This window comes from Mauremys reevesii, linkage group 1 (assembly GCF_016161935.1).
Source record: "Mauremys reevesii isolate NIE-2019 linkage group 1, ASM1616193v1, whole genome shotgun sequence".
NCBI classification, from domain to species: domain Eukaryota; kingdom Metazoa; phylum Chordata; order Testudines; family Geoemydidae; genus Mauremys; species Mauremys reevesii.
The window spans coordinates 172,375,080-172,396,340 of record NC_052623.1 but is presented as its reverse complement, the minus strand read 5'-3'; the positions used below and the strand labels follow the sequence as shown (position 1 = coordinate 172,396,340).

Genomic DNA, 21,261 nt, shown 5'->3' with positions numbered 1-21,261 from the left:
CTTCCCCCAGATCCCTTCACTCTACCTCACAATTCCAATTCCTAGTTTCCTTCCCCAAGCTTCTTCTCCCAATCTACTCCTTCTGCTACCCAAGTCAGCTCTTGTTCCTCCACCAGCAGGGGGCACACAGAGCACAGAAGACAGTCTCCCTGCTCTCAGGCCTGGCGCCCAGTGCCACAGTGACTATGAGCATCAATTGCAGGGAAAGTCCTAGTCAGTGCCTGGAGCCCAAAAACGGAGTTTACTCAGTGAAAACAGAATTTTTGCAGAATTGCCAAACTTTAACCTGTCTCGACTGAGCATGTGTGAAATGGGATTTTTCAAAGGTTTATAATTTGGCCAGAATTGGACAGTTTTTCCCACAGGAACAGCAAAAGGCACATTCTTGACACAAAGATCACCCCTAGCCAAATTTCAAGTCCCTGTCCCAAAGCATGAGGGTGCTACTGCTTCTCAACAAAACACTTGTAAGTAAGAATTTTATAACATGGGCAAAGCAATATATTTTTCCCCAGTCTCATTCTGAGAAAACAGCTGAATCATTTTTACTAAGACTAAAATAAAATAACTCACCAACACACACACTGTATTCTGCTTGTGGCAGACATTTAGTATGGAAAATTTTAGCTTGAACAGGTTATATGCAACTGAAAACAAGACCTTATAATGGGAAATGTTGGTAGGCAGCACTGCCAGCTCCATCTATAAGAAAAACACGTCTATACAAAATAACCAGTTCATGAAAATGTATTGTACTCCAAGTGCTATGCCTCAATCATATGCAAAATATAAAGTTAATAATTAACAGAGATGTTTGGTGCGGCTCAAATCTCTCTTCACATAGTGTTTATTTCTTTATAAAAGGAAAATGTTTCAAAAACGCCCATGTAATGACCTCTTGAAGTCACAGATTATATGTTGTATCCTTTTAAAAATGTATTTCCACCCAACTCTGAAGCATATTTTACTAGTTCCTTATTTCAGCAGATGCCTACTCAAGTCAACGCAGGATTACTCAGGAAAGGATTGAGTGAAAACTGTGGGTTAGATCATACCCTTAAGTCTCCCCACATGCACACCTCCTTCTCCCCACATGGAAAGGATCAACCACCTCTAAGGTGTATTTTACACTTATTGCCGTGTTTCACATGGAAAGAAATAGTCATAAATGTTTCATTTCCTTCTGATAAGGACGATTCACCTGTGACAACTGCATGGATTTGATCTGAGGGGTGCAGTTCCATTATATTATCCCCCTGCCTCAAAAGCTCTGTTCACTGCAGGATATTTCACCCTTGATCAAACTGGCAAGTTATTATGAAAACTCATTGAAACCTCAGTTACTGAAAATTCAGCAAACAAAAACTGATTGTTCAATTTTCATTGTCATGCACTTAGCACTAGCCCTACTTCACTGAAGTCAGTGGGAGCTTTGTTTAATGGGAACAGAGTCAGGGCCTTAATGAACTATGAACTATGCTTAACTATGATCTTTCCCTTCCTAATTTTCCATTTCTAATATATGTGCTTAAACAAAACATCTCATGAATTTCCCAACAGTCTCATGAACTGTTAATGTTTAGCTAGGGGTGGATTCAATTAGTTACTCCTTTTGCCTATTTGTCTTTTGAAAATATCAAATAAAAACATTTAAGTGTAAGGGGACTGTTGCCCCCTTACTAACATTCAGTGAGGGTGTTTTGGCTGCTAGCTCCCAGCACTAAAAGGGGAGGGATTAATGGCAAATCAGGACCCTGAGACTGACAGTCCCCAGGAACAATGGCAAGAGGCCAATGCTCCAGGTCAGCCTGATTGACAGGGCAGGCCGGCTAATCAGGGAGACAGAAGGCCAGTGTGGGTCCCGTCCTCCGTGTGTGAGCAGGAATGTGCCGGAGTCAGACAGAGTGGGGCCGAGCAAAGGAGAAAGCAGGGGCCCAAGCTGAGCTGGAGAACAGAGCCAGAGGCACAACCCAGAGAGAGCAGACCCTGTGCTGGGAGCGGAGCTGCAGCCAGAGGCACAGCGCAGAGAGAGCAGATCCTGTGCTGGGAGCGGAGCTGGAGCCAGAGAGCCAGGTGTAGTGAGCAACTGGGGCCAGCCAAGGGGGGACCTTGGGCAAAGGGCCCAGCACAAAAAGACACCCCCAGCCAAGGGTCCATGCAGGCCAGGCTGGGAGGGGGACCTTAACCTGCCGGGGGGCTGGCACTGGGAAGAAGGATCCCACCACCCAAAGCCCGGAGGTGTGTGGTCACCACCATTTCAAGTGTCCCACCCACAGCATCCCTGCAGCACAGCCAGGGCCTGAGAAGGAGGCCTGGGGCCTACAAGGAACAGACTGCAAAGTGCCTTGTTGTCCAGAGACATTGTTTGTAATGTTCCCTGCCATTGTTGGTGATGTGTTTCCCTGTAACGGTTCCCATGTATTCTTATTCTTTTCTTCAAATTGATTGTTAAGTAAACAACTTGTATTTGCTTTAAATTGTCTGGAATAATCAGTGGGTCAGGGAGGTGCCCAGTGCAGAGAGGGTACCCCGGAGTGGGGACACCTTAGCCCCTGTCCTAGGTGGCCACAGCAGGGTTGGGGGTTGAGCCCCCCAGGAATCCTGGGCCCAGTCTTGTTGGGGCTACGAGAACTCTGCCAGACAGGAGAGTCCTCAAGGGCAGGGAGGCCTCTGGGTAAAGGAAGTGGGAGTGAGGACTCAGATCCTTTCGCTAGCCCACTTCACCGGGGTAGCACAGAAGCCAGGAAAGTTCCCCACAATAGCGGGACCATTCCCCCGCTTACATAAGGGTCTGTGAGAGTCTCCCCAGTTTGCAGTTTGATTAATAATCTTTGTTTTATTGAATCTTCAATAAGTAGATTCTTAAGAAATGTATTGTAGATTCTTGCCTAATCTAGGAAACTCACTATTGATTTGGAATAATTAACTTTGTACCAGAGTACTTCAGACACAATATATTAGAAACTAAATATGATTTGCTTTATATTTCAAAATTTAGAACAAGTGTAACTTGGGTGACAGATTAAAAAGATTTTTCTCAATGTGATATTCTGAATTTTATATGGTTGTCTCTTGTTATCACTGAAATTTGTAGCATGTTGCCATTTCCACATCACATGCTGCCCTTCTTACTTATCTCTTTGATGGATGGAGAAGATTGGGAATGAGTCCTATCAGAACAAGGAAACTGTCAACCACAGGGGCGGGGGGTGGGAGGGGAGGCTGCTTTCAAGTTCATGGGACATTCATGGGAGCCAGACTTAGGCTATAGAACTCACTTCCATAAATGATAAGAAAGGATCCACCGTCTCTCCCCACCCATTCATAATTAATTGCAATACCCATCTCTTCATATTAGCATTCCCATAACAACTATTATCTTACAAACAGAAGGTGAAATTCTGGCCCACGAAAATCTGTGGACGTTGCAATTGACTTCAATAGGGCCAAAATTTCACCAACACATGCACTTGCTCACACAAAAGACATATTTATACCACATATAAAAGTTCTATTCCAACAGATGGGGAAAGGAGAGAGATCCATTTTTTTTAATTGTTATTGTTACTACTACTTATGACTTGGGAAATGCTCTATTACTATGGTGATGCAGACCATATAAGTACAAGGTAGAAGTCTCAATTTCAGTCAAACATAAATGTCAAAACTTGCACTTTAATTTGCTATACATGACCAAATGATCTGTGCCATCAAGAGTGATTTGAATAAACTATATATCTATTACCACTTCTTGGGCAATTTGTTAGGAGATCTCATTACAGTTCCATATTACTGCAACCCACTATTTGTAAATATGAGTAAGTGCATCTTTTAACTCAGATGGTGACCCAAGATATTTCTCCTTTATATATCCACTGGTTAGCTCTTACCCCCATATGTCAGATACCCAGAATTTTCCAATGTCATTTTATACTCTATGATCACTAAAGGCCCGATTCTGCCATCTTTACTCATATTGAAGTGCCTTACTTGCACAGTCATTACAATCAGTAGTGAGGTTGTGTATTAATAAAAAGCCACATGAAGAAAAAAAATTAGCTCCGAGTCATACAAAACAAAGCTTTTCTAAGAAACCAAAAGACAACACACTATGACTAAGGATAAGATTTTGTCAAGGATATTTTTAGTAAAAGTCAGGGACAGGTCATGGGCAATAAAGAAAAATTCACGGAAGCCCGTGACCTGTCCCTGACTTTTACTAAAAATATCCATGATAAAATGGGAAAGGACTGGGCAGCTGCAGGGTGGCTGGGAGCTCTGGGGCTCCCACCACCCATGGGGACTCAGAGCTCCAGGCTCTCCCTGCCCCAGTGGCGGAGGGGAGCTGCTGGGGTCTCCCTGCCCATGGCAGCGGCTGGTGAGCTGCCCGGCAGGCCTGTCTATTCCCCACAGAGGCCGGGAGCTGTGGGCTACATGCCCTGCCTGCAGCAGCTGAAAGCTGCAGGGTACTCCCGCTGCCCATGCAAGCTGGGAGCTTGGGGGCCTGGTGCCTCAGGTGTCAGGGGTATCTCACAGTTCCCTGCTGCTGAGGGAGGCAGTGGGACCCTGCAGCTCCCAGCCGCCAGTGCTGAAGTCACGGAGGCCTTTAGAAGTCACGGTACAATGAAATGGTTAATTAGAAACAGTCTTCAAAATCTCTGTTAAAGGGAGAGGACCCTAACAAAGTAATAATATAATCTAAGACCTTGATCTTGAAAGGGTGGATCCTTATGCAGAATTGGGGCCAAACCCAAAGGGATTAAAAAGTCTAATCAAATATTTTACCTCTGTGTGGGTTTGTACAGAACAACAACTATAAGGATTTCAAAATTATTCACATAGTAAATAATGCAAGGATTGGTAAGTGGTGGCCAGATGAAGATGCTTCCATGAGAAAATTAAGTAGAAAAAGTTTTCTATTGCTTAATTTTATACCATTGCTTTCCCTTTGGTGACAAGGATATAAAGCAAAGCACCAAGAGCTGGATACTTATACTCTTAATCATGCCAAGTAATACCTTGTTCTAGGCTAAATCCTGCTCACTTTATTTACATGAAGAGTTCCACCAAAGGCAATTGGATTACTTGTGTAAAATAAAGGGGATTTGGCACTCAGGAGTAGTCCCACCAAAGTCAATGAATAAGATACTGTTCAAGATGAGCAAGAGTATAAGAATCTGGCCCTAAGTTAATGACTTATGTTAAACCTGTGGGCTTCCATAGATAATCATATCACAAAAAAAGTCCAAAGCAAAATTTCAGTGTGCACAAATATCAAATAAAATACGCTGGCAAATAAGCATGCCTACTGACTTACATATTCCTTCAACTTCATCCTGAGGGTAAGCATGGTAATTACAGAAAATAGCGAGGGGTAGGAAGAACAAGAGGATTTTGTTCAGTTCATTCTTAGACAGGAATGACGCAGGCCTAAAGTTCTCCTCAGATTCTGAACCTAAAAGTGGATAATTTGACCAAAATATATCTATATATTTCAAAGGTAAAATAGGCTGGAGTTTAATATTTTTCAGATAGTTCATGTTTCAGATTTAGTACTCTGACAATACATTTCCCCTCTCCTGCCCCTACCCCCCAAAATGTTTTTATACCTTTCCCTCACAATTTGAAACATCTGGTAAATGACTTTTGTTTTCCTGATCCATGGCAGACAGTATGCTTGGATAACCCACTGTTTGTAAAATGTTTATTTCCCTCCTTCCCCCCACATTTTTACCAGTTTGTTTATTCTGAAAATAAAGTTCATCTGAATGCAACATAACAGATTAGTCCATCAAAACGGCCATAATGAATGAAACAATAAATTACATCAGATGCACTCTTTATTACTGAAATAACTAAGCCAATGAGATGGGGTCCTTAAGAAATATGTATGGCTCTCTAGACAGAGAGCATTTAGATGCCAGTGCTACTGCTGTATGGACACTTTTGCTTTAGCTTATTTGGAATTTGTCAGCTCTTTTGTGAGCAGTTATGTTATTTGACAGGTGGCTTGGCATATTCTCTGGCTCTTATTATTCAGGAAATGTAGTTGCAGGCCATTTACCTTTTAAATATGTGCCCTTGAAATTTTTGTCATCCTTCCCTCCCACAACCCCTACCTGCTTCCAGGGTGAAAAATGAGCAAGTTTTGAAAGTTTTCAGTAACAATTAGAATTTGCCCTTTAAGTCAGCTTTTTATCATAAGGTAACCTAACACCCATATGTACGAATCACTAGCATTTTGACAGCGATGCCACCAGCCTTGCAGCGATCACGACAGAGCATCATTAGAGGAAACATATGACTTTCCTGATAGCTGGCACAAATTAAGTCTATTATACTGAACAGTTCTGGAATTATTACCCTCTTACTTTTGACTAGCTGAAACACCTTGATCCTTAGTGATATTGCAAGAAGCAAATCCTTCCAAATCTGAGCAATATATTTTCATATCTAGTAAAAAATACCTTGTTACTGATGTCTTATCCATCAGCCTTACTAGCTTGCAAAATATAGTAATTAAGTTTTGATTTTCTTATGCTTTTTGGTTCACTTGGAACCTCAAATCTGCTGTTAGCAGCTGGATTGTTGCAGTCACAATATCAAAACACTGCTGGGCTAAAAAGCAGTTGGATTCAGTGAGCCAAATCCTGCTTGCCTGATTCAAATATGTAGTTTTATTGGGCCAAATTCATCCCCTTGGTAACTCCCTTGATTTCCATGGAGTTATTCTGCAGCTGAATTTGGCCCAGTCCTGCAAGCCCTCCATAAATGGGACACTTTTGAAATTGATAGTTTAGTGCACCACTGGCTTACAGGGGTGACGCCAATGAGTGCCTAATGTGAGCATGTTTACTTCATGACAGAAAAAAATTGCTCTGCTCCTTATAAATCCATGGATTAGTACTTCCAGCAATAATTAATGTTAAGAATTTTTTTAATCCATTTTTCCTTCAAAACAGCACATGAATTACTTACTTAAATACAGAAGAAAGTGCAAAAGATGACAGAGTTCGATATGAATAGAGTAGCGCAATGAGTATTGCACAGAAAAATGTTAGATGTTAGAAATCATTTGGAAACCTTCCTGAAAATAAAGCACAAATAGTTACAGCCTTTTGGGCCACAGTTTTTGTTTGTTTGTTTTTGAAGGCAATTACCATGAAATTCACCCAGCCTGAGTAATGACCACAACAATTCTCACATTACATCAGAAAATACAAACATATGTTCAGAAGTAAGCCTGGACATTAAAGGGAAGTGGTGAGGTTACGAAAAGGTAATGGGAAGAGGGCCAAGGAATTTCTTTCTCCATAGACAATCAGAAAGATCTGTTCCCTGTGACACTAAATAAATGGAATTTTTGCCAGCTAACCAGATTTCTAGACAACCAATTGTTATTCCCAACAAAATGGTAACAAAACACTTCAGACAACCAGAATTTACTATGCTATTTATGAAATGATATGTTTAAGAATAAACTATTTCCTAATTGAGGTCTTCCTTCTAACCGGGGAACAAGAGAATCTGAAAGAGCTTGAGCTACTCCAAAACTGTTCACATAGCTTTTTTTGAGGAGGGAAAAAGGTACTTTTAAAGTTATACTCTTTGACGGTAGTCCTTCCAAAAATAAGGGGAGGCAGAACAGCAAGGGGTGGGTGAAGTGGAAGGTGGGTAGACATAGGCTGTTTAATCTTTAAAAAAATAAAAATAAAAATAAAAAAAATCAGGACTTCAAATTCTAGAAGGCATGATACATTCCAAATTCGGGGTTCCATTTTCCACTTTCTGCTTTGTACCATTCAGAGTGCAGAAGGTCAGTGATGAATGAGGGGCAATGCTCCTGGGCTTCTGTTAGCAAAAGGGAGCATAAAATGGTGGATTCAGGTGAGATGAAGGATGAGACGAGAAGGGGTAATGTCTGTGCATGTAATAATTGAGAATTAAATAGCATCAGTGCTCCCAGACCTCACACATCTGTTATTTCTCTAAGCCAGGGGTCGGCAACCTTTCAGAAGTGCTGTGCCGAGTCTTCATTCATTCACTCTAATTTAAGGTTTTGCGTGCCGGTAATACATTAACGTTCTTAGAAGGTCTCTTTCTATAAGTCTATAATATATAACTAAACTATTGTTGTATGTAAAGTATATGAGGTTTTTAAAATGTTTAAGAATCTTCATTTAAAATTAAATAAAATGCAGAGCCCCCTGAATCAGTGGCCAGGACCCAGGCAGTGTGAGTGCCACTGAAAATCAGCTCGCGTGCCGCCTTCGGCACCCGTGCCATAGGTTGCCTACCCCTGCTCTAAGCAGTGATAAACTGCACATAAATTGTTCTTCTGTGAAGGCAAATTGGTGGGATTGTGGAATTTGGGACAGAAGCAGGATTTTCTGTAAGCTCTCCCCCTTGCCACAGTATATGTGCTCTGTGTTGCTATGATGACTTCCCCATTTAAGAGGGTCTCTCTAGTATTCGTATTCCACCAAGACCAGGAGACTTAGAATCTAAATTCTACAATCCATTCAGTTTCATCCAGGTTGTTACCATCTAGAAATAATACTACTTAACTTAAAACTACTTAATTTAAATGCTCACGGTCCTGTACAAACATTAGTCTCCAGAACATCACTGTGAGACAGGTAGAAAACTGATTCCCGGAACCTGCTACACAGAAAAAAAAAAATAAAAAAAAAAAAAATCCAGGCTCACAATCTTGTAACATATCCACAGACACCTCAAGGCTTCAGTTGTCTGTGCGCTGCACACTATGGGCACCTGGACAGGGCCAGCCTTAGGGAAAATGTTGCCCTGGGTGAACGTGGATTTTGACGCCCCTGGCTCCCACAGGCACCCCTTTCCATTACACCTGCCCCTGTGGGCTCTTCACCCCACCCCCTATCATCTCCGGTCCCCGCTGCCTCTCCCCCCAGTGCTAAATTTGTATTGAAAGAGATGCCAGGACTCAGCCCCGGCACAAATTAAGCACTGACTGGGCAGCTGGAGAGCAGCAGCTGCTGGGCCAGGCACCCAGCTCTGAAGGCAATGCCACCGCCAGCAGTAGCGCAGAAGTAAGGGTGGCCTGATATATGGTGTATTGCCACCCTTACTTCTACGCTGCTGCGGCTCATGATGCCTGGCGCTTGGCCTGTGGGTCAAGGTGGACTCCATGCTGTTGCATGGGGGCTGCATCTTGCCATAACTCAGCCATCCAGCAGCCCTCTGGCCACTCCTGGCTCACCAATGGTGCCATTTCAGATTCTGGAAGGGAGGGGGACAACTTTAACCGTGATTCCAGGGACTACTTAGGCACCTGAAAACTGTAGGTTCCCCCCCCCCAAGATAATAACTTAGAAATTAGCTGACAAGAGCACTGTACCTAATTCCTATATAAAGAAAGAAAAACTATATACAAACTCCAATTAAAGCCATATTTTAAGTTTATATGTAAGCTTAGAACAATCAGGAGAAAAATACAGCAAAACATTCCCAATCCCAAGCTTTGAGGTATCAGTTCTGGAGTGAACACAGATATCAGAAACACAAGTTTGATACCTTACACACTGTCGTTAGTAAAGATAAATAAAAATAGATAAAATCTGCGTACTTTCTCTAACAGACAATTTGTGTTACTGCCATTATGTACTCTATTTTAGTCAACTGTTTTTCACTCCACTAAAAATATATTTACTTAATTTTAATAAATACAATTAATTTTTTCGTGTCTTATTAAGAACTGGAATTTATTTTTCCAATTATTTTGGCATTTATACTTACCGATCACAGTAATGTACATGACTCAATAACATTTGATGCTCTCATTACTATTAGTATCAGACTTGGAACCGCATTTATTTTCATACAAATTTTAAGTTATTTTACAGATATAAATAAAAATACAATTTGAAAATAAGCAACCTTCAACCGCACAGTGGCTAAAAAAAAATTAGCTAAACATGTAACTTTAATTTGGCACTGTTATGGTGAGTACAAGCTAAATTTACATTTTAGAAGGATACTATTATTTGATTGTATCATATTTAATAATGAATGACAAAGCACAGTACAGTAATAAATTACTCCAGCCAGGACAGGTTAGGCATTTTAGAACTCACTACTCAAAGAATTAATTTAACGATAAGAGAGAAATCAAATTATGAAATGCACAGACCCAGTCAAAAAACTAAAATAACAGCACCGTGATCCTTACTGAACTTTAAAGAATAAAATTACAGAGAATATAGTGCATTATGCATTTTGACCCGAAGTACCAAGAAGTAACGACAACAAAAATACAAGTGTGTGTGTGAGAGAGAGAGTGCGCACTGCCTCTTGAAGCAAAGCACTTACCTGCCTGAGTGCTTGTTCAGACAGCAGCAGTTGCCAGCAACACCCTCAGAGGCAGCAGCAAAAACAGCTCCCCCACTCTCCACCCCAGCTTAACGGAGACTGGGTACATGTGTGGGGAGACACCTCGACACATCACACTGCCCCACATTCTGTGCAGCAGACTGGAGGCAGGCTTCCAATCCTGAGCAGCTTGGCCAGAGGTGGCTCCAGGGTGTGGGGAAGGGGCAGGAGCATTGGTGGCTGCAGACAGCAGTGGAGTAAGGAAGGGCACCCCTGCTCTCGAGTAGTTCCCTGTATAGTCATCCAGCTGGCCCCCTGCAGCTCATGTTGTCAGTGCCCTGGGCAGTGCCCTCACCATAGGTCCTGGCACTAGGGGTGCTGCTGCACCCCCTGGCTTGAAGTGGTTCCCATCATATACAGGGTTTACAGTTTGGTTCAATACAAATTGTTCCAGCATCGCTGTCCCCCCACCCCTAAGGTCAGCCCTGCTCCTGAAACATCTGACCACAGCAAGGATAGAACTCATATCCTCCTGTTCCAAAAAGCACAGGTCTTAATATTTGTGCTAAATAGGGCTCTCCTCAGCAGCGTAGGATGTAGGAAGTTGAACAGTTCTGATACCATTCAGTAGTTGGTAAAAATACACACTAGCTTATTAATGACTGTATTTATTCCTGTTTGTTTCACTACTATAAGACTTGAGGAATTTTCTCCTTTCCAAATGGCATTTAGGCTGCAGCAACTCCCAACTCAAGCATTACATTAGAAGGCAACGAAATACAAGAGGTGAGCCAATTCACACACCTTGGCAATAACATGCAAACCAATGGGGTTATCCAGAATAATGTCCCAAGCCACTCAAATGAGATTTGGTCATCAAACATCTACAACTGAAAGACCAAACTACAACTCTTCAATTCAAATGTTATTTACCTTAACACATGGATGTGAAAACAGGCAATCCACTAAAGGTAGACAGGCAGACATCTAAATGCCTTTGAAAGCAAATGCCTCAGGAAAAATTTTAGGTATTAAATGGAATGAATTTATAACAAATGCTGAGATTGGTCAGAGTTCCACAAACTTTTATCTACAAAGTTATCCAGAAAAAAGGATGGAAATATGTGAGATGTGTTAAGACTGAAGCCAGAGGGTCTACCCCAGCAGGCAAGCTGTTGGGCAGCTGGAGGAACACGTAAAAGGGGCTGATGGAAAGAATCTCTAACAGTACTTAGAGAAGGAAAACTTTTGGACTTGATTTACCAGAGAACATTTAAAAAATGGTCCAAGATAGACAGGGATGTCAGAGCCTTGTTTGTGCCCTAAGCAACATCTGGCAGCATGGGAGGGATTCAGAATAAGAAGTTATAAGCAATGCCTACATCTGCGTACAAGCCACAGAGTTCTTCCCCAAGAAGCAAGAACTGTGAAGTAAATACACAATTATCTAAAATTAAAACCAGTTACATGGTTAACTTATTTTTCTGCAAGCTGCAGCCTTAGGACACGCTTGAAATTGAGATGATTCATTTACATTCACGTGTTTTATCCTAGTGAGTAAAATTTTAATAAACAAACATTGTGACCCTGGACTTTCCTATTCCTTCCTACAGAGTCTCAGAAGTACTTTGATATACTGTGTGGAAACAAGCTTAATTGAAACCGAATTCACTGGCAAATTATGGAATACGACGAGATGAAGAAAATGGTTAGAATTTCTTACAGGCACCAGCAAAGGGAAAATTATGTAACTATCCTCTTTGCAAACCTTTGTAATTGGAAATGTTGATACCCTTTAAGGAGACAATACCATGGACTGCAAGTCAAAAGATTTTATGGGAACCATTAAAGTGCTTTTCCTTTCCTCACATCTGTCTTCATTTGCTTAGTGTTTCCTTCAGATTTCATGCAGTGTAGCTAAATCTAAAAATACGGAGACAGAACTCCTTAAATCAAGCCAATGCACTAATAATATTGTCCAGGATCATAAGCCAGATATCTAAGAGATTACATCAGAGGAGGTTAATTCATGCCTATGTCCTTGATTTACTATTTGTTTTACTTTGCTAATAGAAGAATATTGAAGAGTTAATAAAATCAAAATCCATAGATATTGATTTAAGATAAGTTGTTTATCTGGCTGTTGTGGCAGAATGTCACAAGACACATAAAATTATATAGCATATGAAGAACAGTTTTCATTTTTATTCATCAGGTCTCATTTATTTACCTAGATTCCTATTTCATTTAAATGTTCCTTTTCACAAAGATTAACATTTTTTCTTCTATGAATTTTCATCCTATTTTTCTAGGTTAAAAAAAAATCAACATTACAAACTGAAGCATCCCTTTCTAAACAGAGACAAACGGTGCCATATATACTCTCTAACATTAACACCGTTAGCAGGGTTCCATTTGGCTTGTTTGATTTGGAGGTAATTCTGAGCCAGAATTCTGATAATTGGTATCAATCATCAATGGAATTTTATACCAGATGAGGACCTGGCCCAGGGATTTTAGGGTGTGGTATTTTTCTTTCAAAAGAAGCCTCCCAAATATATTAGCTTTGTTCAACTTTTTATTGAAGGAGCAGAAGTAGGGAAGAAGTGCTGAAGACACTAGTGAGTGTCTCAGTTCCTAAGCCCTGGTCTACACTACGAATTTAGGTCGAATTTAGCAGTGTTACATTGATTTAACCCTGCACCCGTCTACATGACAAAGCTGGTTGGGTTTTTTTTTGGTTTTTTTTTTACTTAAAGGGCTCTTAAAATCGATTTCTGTACTCCTCCCCGATGAGGGGATTAGCACTGAATTTGGGGTAGTGTGGTCGCAATTCAACGGTATTGGCCTCCAGGAGCTATCCCAGAGTGCTCCATTGTGACCACTCTGGACAGTGCTCTCAACTCAGATGCACTGGCCAGGTAGATAGGAAAAGGCCCGTGAACTTTTGAATCTCATTTCCTGTTTGGCCAGCGTGGCAATCTGCAGGTGAGTGCAGATCTCATCAGCAGAGGTGACCATGATGGAGTCCTAGAATCACAAAAGAGCTTCAGCATGGACTGAACAGGAGGTAAGGGATCTAATCGCTATATGGGGAGATGAATCCGTGCTATCAGAACTCTGTTCCAAAAGATGCAATGCTGGAATATTTGAAAAAAAAATCTCCAAGGGCATGAAGGACAGAGGCTATAACAAGGACCCACAACAGTGCCGAGGGAGGGTCGACTGATGACATGGCTTACAGGGTATTAAAATCAACAAAGGGGGTGGGCTTTCATCAAGGAGAAACATGCACAACTTTTATACAGAATGGCCCCCTTGAGGATTGAACTCAAACCCTTGGGTTTAGTAGGCCAATGCTCAAACCACTGAGCTATTCCTCCCCCACACTATTTCACACAGGGCTGAATCTCCATTAAACTTTTCAAGGTGCCCCTGACAGACCTCTCCGAAATGATTATCGGCCATTGATTTCACGGAGGGAGGGACGGGGGAGCAAATGAATACAAAACAAATCTGGTCTCTTTCTTGTTTTGATCCACTCCATCTCTCCATCTTAGGCGGGCAGCAGACAGTGCAGTACGATTGGTAGCCATCGTCATCTCCTGGCTGCTCACCAGAAGATGGTGCAGTACGACTATAGGTAGGACTCCAGGAGACTAAACTTAAAAAGAGAATGACCTGGAGTCACTCCCATTTATGTCCAGGCACCCTTGACCAACCTCACTGAGGTTGGCCAAAAGAGCACCCAGGAGACGACAACGATGGCTACCTATCGTAATGCACTGTCTGCTGCCAAAAGACAATGAGCTGCTGCTGTGTAGCAATGCAGTCCCATGTCTGCCAGCACCCAGGAGACGTATGGTGACGGTGAGCTGAGCGGGTTCCAGGTTTGCTTTGGTATGGCATCTGCACAGGTAACCCAGGAAAAAAGGTGAGAAATTATTGTTTGCCATTGCTTTCACGGAGGGGGGGGGGCTGACGACATGTATCCAGAACTACCCACGACAATGTTTTTGACCCATCAGGCATTGGGATCTCAACCCAGAATTCCAATGGGCAGCAGATACTGCAGGAACTGTGGGATAGCTACCCACAGTGCAACGCTCCGGAAGTTGATGCTAGCCTTGGTACTGTGGACACACTCCGATGAGTTAATGGTCTTAAGTGGGGACACACACAATCGACTGTATAAAATCGATTTCTAAAAAATCAACTTCTATAAATTCAACCTAATTTCATAGTGTAGACATATCCTTAAGAGCTGTTTTGCTCTGCTGGATTTTTTTGTCTTATGACTGGTAGTATCCCTTCTGCAGCATGGACAAAAGTCAATCCTACCACTCCTGAGAACATTCAGTTCTCCTGTACTCCCTTTTTATTTCAAGAACCTTATACTCAGATGAACTTTTTCAAGTGTCGTACATACCTTTTATCTGGGGTGTGCACATGGGCTCCTCTTTTCAGTCTCATTAAATCTCTGTTAATCAGCTAATAAATCAGATTTGTCACATATGCTATAAGATTTAGGCCCATCTCACTATTACTCTGCACCTTTTACAAGTCATTTGCACCAACATAAAGGTGATGTTAAATACTACCAAATCAGAATGGTAGCACTTCACATAACAATATACATAAAAGACCCCTTCAACATGCAGGACAGTGGTGAATCTGGCACTTCATCCTGATATTGTTACTGTTTATTAATTATTATTATTATTTGTATTGTGATATGATCTAAGAGCTCCAGTCATGGATCAGGACCCCACTATGTTAGGTACTGTAAAAACAAAAAAGAGGATCCCTGCACCTGTAGTTCATGGATCAGCTATAAGTTCTATGATTAAAAAGTTCACTTCCCAACTTGTATCTGCTGAATAGCAGTGAATCATGCTGTTACCACATTAGCAAGGTCTCCTTATTTTCTGATCCATCGCAGCATTTAATTTATGATACAGTGATGACATAAGTTTTTTGTCATGATGGACATATTACACAATACCACAAGCTAATGCAACAGTGCTACAATGGAAATGTTGGATTAGAGAACCCCAAAACATTGCAGTATCTTGTTAGAAGTTTAAAGTGAACACATAAATTAGTATATATCACAGCAACTACTCACTGGGTAATTGGAACGATGTAGGTGAACTTGCAAGAAATCTGGCACATAGTGAACCTTCACCCTCTGGATATTGAAAACAGAGACTGAAAAGAAAAACATAGCTACAGTCAACAAGATATTTTCCTTAAGAGCTAATGTTTGTAACAAGAAAGTAAAATAAGTGAAACAGAAATTAAACAGAAAACTCCCCAAATTAGGGTTAAATCTTGTCCTATATATAACCTGAAATGTGTAGCCCTATCTTCTCTACCCCTCCCGCCCCCAGCAGCCATTTCTTTAGACCTTCCCCTCAACACCTATGCAAGGGGAGGGAAGCGTGAGCTGAAGTTAACCCTTTGTTCACCGGGAGCTGCATTGTTCCCTGAAACCTGTTATAAAATTGTGTTTGCAAAACTTCATCCAACAGACTTTGTTTTAGAAGCTTTGCAACTCTTTTCCCCAGGCACTTCCTCAATCTCTCTTCCTACATAGAAGATGAATCTTTCTCCTGCTTCCTAAACCATACTGAAATAGTTCAATATACAATGTTAAGAAAGTAGAGCCCTTTGCACAGAAACTTTGGAAGAAGACAGTTAATGGAGAGAGAGAGAGAGAGAGAAAGAAACTCATCAGAAACTCTGAAATGAAACTATCAGCTGAAGATGGAAATGACCATTGTTTCTCTCTTCCGGATCTGTGATACTGACAGATAATAAGACAGAGTAATTGTACATAAGAGTAACTGTGTTCTACTCCTTATTAAGGCATGAATAGCTTGCATTTAACAAGTAAATTCATTTTACTTAAACAGTATTGCCAACCCCAGGAGTTCAATAATCATGAGTCAGGTCCAAAAAATTATGAGATTGGTTTAAAAATTGTGAGATTTTAAAATATTATATATAAGTGTTGGGCTCTTTGTATTTACCTTGTGGGTTTTGAGCTTCATAGGGTGCGCACACTTCACATTTTCAAGTTTTTCTCATCAAACATGAGGGCTAGAAACTTTTTTTAAAAAATGACAGCTGAGATTTTCATGCAATTTAAGCCCAGCAGCTGGGTTTTAAAAAACTCCACCAACTATCATGAGAGCTGGCTATCCTGCAAACAAGATATAACACAGCAGTGAAAGCCTGCTGTAAGCTTTAGCCAGTCTCAGTCTGTTCTAAAATGGAGAATGACCTTCAGTCTCTGAAGTCACACCAACATCTTGATACATAATGACAGCTACTCCACAAGTTAACTGAGGCCCCAAAACTGAAAACATTTATGCACATGGTTTACATTACACCCACTGATTTCAGTAGGACTATTCCTGTGCACAAAGTTAAGCACATACACAATTCCTTTCAATATTGACCCTAATACAGTTTATTTGATATGGAGAATAAGGGAGTTTGTTTTATTTTTAAGAATATAATGTGCACCTCAGTTTACCTGTTTACATGCCTGATGCCTGAATACATGCAGTTAAATCAAAGGAGGCAATTATGGAAGAAACAAACAGGAAATAAAACAATGACAGATAAGTTACTGCCAGCGAGAATACCAAAGGTCCTTAAGGAAGCAATGGGGAAGCTGTTAATTGGGAAATATGCACCTGCCAGCTCCGCCCTGGTTAATAGGTTAATTTTTCCCAAGCCCAAGCCTAGGAGCAAGAGGGTATTAAAGACTCCATCCTGGAGAGGAAGGGGAGGTGAGTAAACAGCAGTTGAAACTGACAGAAAGACACTGTGGCAGGGGCTATTTGTCTCATCCAGGCCAGGAGTAGGGGTGTCTGGGCTGAGTGGAATGTACCTAAAGCTTGCAAGGAAAGAATAAAGTTTAGCTAAGACCCAGACACATGCCCTTCTATTGTTTTATCCTTTTTTTGCTTGCTATGAACCTTTGGGTGAATAAATAAAAAGAAGCAAACAGAAAAAAACCTGTAATTCCATCATGTGGAACCACACTGACCCCCATGTTGCTCATCAGCAGGGTTAGAAACTTTATATTCACCACTCAGACCTCTGCCACCTGAGCGAACAGAATAACTTGCAATAATGGAGGGTCATCATCTTCTATGGCCCAGCCAGTAGAAGGGGACAAGACACACCCTTTCCCAGCAGGTTCACAGCTATTCACTTGCAATCAAGGAACAGTGAGACTCAAGAATCCTGGCTTCTATTTCATGTTTTGAGGGAAATGTTCACTAGTGGTCATAGATCCTTCTGTCCCATCCCCTTCAGCATGACCCCTGTCCTCATCCTGTCTTTTCCTCCCTGCCCAGCCAGCCCTAGTAGCCACTCCCAAGCTCCTTATCCAAATAACCTTCATCCCTTGGCCACTCCCAAGCTCCTTGTCCCCACTCCCTGTCTCTTCCCTTGTGATCTGAGTCCAAGTTCCCCTGCCCCATCTCCCACTCCTAATCTCTTCACAACTCCCCTTGGCTTCTTCTCTTGGTCATAGTCTCCTTGTCCAGCCAGTTTGTTTCCCCCCACCCTTGGACTTCTCATCCAATCTCAGTCTGCCCATCCATCCGCAGCTTCTGATCCCAGTTCCCTTGTCCAAACTATCCCAGACTCCCATCTTGGGCTCTGAGTCCAGGTCCCAGTCACATTCTCAGTTTACCCCGGGGCTCCTTGACCAATCCCAGTCTCTCTTGTTCACCGGGCTTCTTATCCGATCTCAGTCTTTCCCCCCACCAGAGCTCCGAGTCTACTCCTTGCACCCCCCAGATCAGGCACTTCACTGCTCGATATCACAGCCTGGGTGCCAGCATGGGGAGCCCTGACATCACAGGGAAGACAGTCTCTCTGCCCTCATTCCCTGTGTTTAGCACCACAGCAGCCAGGAGCAGGAATCGCAGTGAAAGCTCTCCAGTGTTCTAGCCACTACACCCCCATATTCTGAAAGTGGTCTCTTAAGTGTGTTTACAAGGTGACCAGTTACAGTACAGTAAGTATCATGGGAGCAAGGGGGAGTAACGAGACAAAATGGATGACTGGGGTATAAGTGAAAGCTGCCTGTTCCCAGGAATGGATGTAGAATGTTTAGGTGTTCCAAGACTCCAAGTAGCTACACAGGCTTGGCATTTTTGTCCCCTGGCTTGCTGAGGTAGTCCTTGTAAAACCTTCTCTCCAACAGGCACAGAGTAATCACTGAAATATCTCCCTCTTTCTTCCACCCCTTCAGTATTGGTACAGTATCATTTGATGACTATTACTGGATTTGGATAACTCTGAATTCATCCAGCTATGGCTAATTCTGGTGATCACAGGACCCACCTAAGCCCAGTCTTTTATTCTGAAGGTAAACTTCTTGCATCAGTTTTCTGGATGGCATTCTACTAATCCATCTGTACTGGGCATAATAGGTGCGGACAATGTTTTAGCAACAGCCTAGGAAGCTTGAACCTTGTGTACCTGTACAGCTTCACATCCATGCTACTGGCTAGACACAGGAAGACATTTTATTACCACAAAGCAATGTAATTACCTTGGAAACGATTACTGCTTCTGTGATACATGGAAAATAACTCTACACTGTACTCAAAATTGGCTAAGAGTAGCTTATGAGAGCTATTCTTCTGGAGAAAATGCCTCTTGCCTTTATGTGTGTGTGTTCTTGTAATATGCAAGCAAGAATTGATTTCCCAATGTGCAGTCCTTACTCACAGAAGCAATCCCATGAGTACAGGCTGCAAGATTAGACAGTAGGTGCGACTTAAAAAATAAACATGCAATTCTGGGCCAAATCCTTACCCCTTCTCCAGCTACTTTCCAGTGCTCTGATGGGACAAAAAAAGCTGTAAAGCTGGTATATCTGGCCTGTAGAGGACTTATCTTCCATAGGAGAATCCCCAGGTGGTGTAGAGCAGCTCTAATGGCTCCTATACTATATCCTTCCTCACCCCCTTCTGGTGTAGGAGCCATTTCCAGTGAATCTTTATGTCTCACCATCGATCCGTGAATTCCAGAACAGCCCTTTGGGGCCATGAGCAGCCAGGTGTAAGTTAGAAAAACCCTGAGGCCTTGCTCTTCAGGGTCAGGGGGCATGAAGATGGCTTAACATGACCTTTGCCCTCTGCCTCCCCTCAGCCCCACTATTGCAATTTGGCTGGACCAGGAAATCTGGAATATTTAAAATCATTCAAAAAACAACAACACATCTCACGTGCTGACTGTGCCATTACCAGCTATGGTCCTCATCAGGCACTCCTTGACTTCTCTTCGCTAAGAATAATGGATCCAGTCCTATAGCCCTTACTTATGTGAGTAGTCCCATTGACTTCAGTGGCATTACTCATGTGAGAAAAATTGCAGGATTGTGCTCCCTGTAAAATATAAAGGAATTTGTGTTTACCATTAACATATGTACCATTAACAAATAATTTTTTCTGCCCCATTCTCTTTTTTGCTGCCAAGATTAAAAGACCAAACTATTGTGGAAAATCACTTCATGAGGAAGAAATCAAATGTTATGAAATTTTCCTTAGAATTTTTCCATAATCTGGCAGTTTTGTCCCTTTGAAGAAGTTGTGCATCTGTAGAGTACAGACAGTTTATTGCTAGGGAACAATGTCTGTACATAATGACTATAAGATGTTACATAAAAGCTTAAAGAAGTCTGCAGTAATTGTTGCTTCTACATGGGAATGTCTTTCTTCACATCTGGGCTTCAGAGGACTTTAATTTAAATAATTTAAAATTAGCATAGAACAGTGTCTTCAAAAAATAATGCTGCCATCCTCTCACATTATAGTGTTACTGACTCTGTTGGGTCTTATTTAAGCTTTGTCAGCTTTTCCGTCATAAACCTTATTGAGGGGGGATTAATTACTTCAGCCAGCTGAAATGGCTCTGAGGCAAAACTTTATTTTTTCTATATTGTATATTTATTGGCACTTACACAAAACTGTCTAAATCAATTCACTTGCTTTCAATTGAGAGATCAGCAAACAAATGGAAGAGTTTCACATGCTGCCTATTGTTTAAAATATTTTGAAAAAGCAAGATTTTATTTAGTTATTTAGGGCCAGCTCAAGCCTTATGTGGCCACACAGAGAGTTTAAAGGAAATACATACCTCCTGCATGGCCTGTCCACATCTTGGCCTAAGCAGGTGTGGTAAAGCACAGGCTCTGTACCTGTTCCCCACCCTCAGCCCGTCAACAGGTGGGTGGAGCAGTGGTGGAGCCATTGACTGTGCCCTCCCCTCAATATGAAATGAAGGGGGAGGTGGATTGGTGTCTCAGCATGCACAGACACAGACAGCTACTGAATCAGGGCTGGTCTCTAGGGGTTCCTTCAAACATCCAAACAAAAAGCAAAGAGGAGCTCACTAGTCAGACACTGAGGCTATGTCTACACTATAAATTACTTCAATATAACTTACATTGCTCAGGAGTGTGAATAATCCACACTCCTAAGTGACGTAAATTATACCACCTAAGTGCCAGTGTAGACAGCACTATGTCTGTCTTTTTGACCGACATAGCTACCGCCTCTCACAGAGGCAGGAATTATTAAGGAAGAGTGCTTGCCTGTTGGCTTAAAGTGTCTTAACCAGAAGCACAAAAGCGGTGCAGGTGCATTGGTGCAACTGCGCCGCTGTAGCTGCTGTAGTGTAGACATAGCCTTAGGCAGAACCAAAGCAGGATGGGAATTGCCAGGCAACAAAGTAAATAAGTAAAGCAAATAGGCAGGGAGCCACTGAAGTACAAAGCCAGGCAAAGACAAAGGCACCCTGAGAGTTTCAATTGCAGACATCTAGATAGGCAGAAAGACAGGTGGACAAGCAAGTTATTAGTTAGTTTGGTAGGTACCT

The 21,261-nt window shown here is 41.9% G+C and overlaps 1 protein-coding gene across 5 annotated transcripts in view; it reads right to left on the bottom strand.

Annotated features, from left to right (window-relative positions):
* The window catches only part of CYYR1 (cysteine and tyrosine rich 1), a 197,097-nt gene extending 180,116 nt beyond the window's left edge, over window positions 1–16,981 (bottom strand). For 3 of the 5 annotated variants that reach the window (XM_039521176.1, XM_039521178.1, XM_039521184.1), the window contains exons 1-2: window positions 16,892–16,935; window positions 15,476–15,558 (exon numbers count right to left, since the gene is read on the bottom strand). In XM_039521176.1, coding sequence (XP_039377110.1) covers window positions 15,476–15,558; window positions 16,892–16,920 — 112 coding nt within the window. In that variant the 5' untranslated portion in view covers window positions 16,921–16,935. Of the gene's footprint in view, window positions 1–15,475; window positions 15,559–16,382; window positions 16,680–16,891 lie in introns of those variants that run through there. The other 2 variants (XR_005593098.1, XM_039521201.1) reach the window with 2 other exon arrangements.
* Between the last annotated feature and the right edge of the window lie 4,280 nt (window positions 16,982–21,261).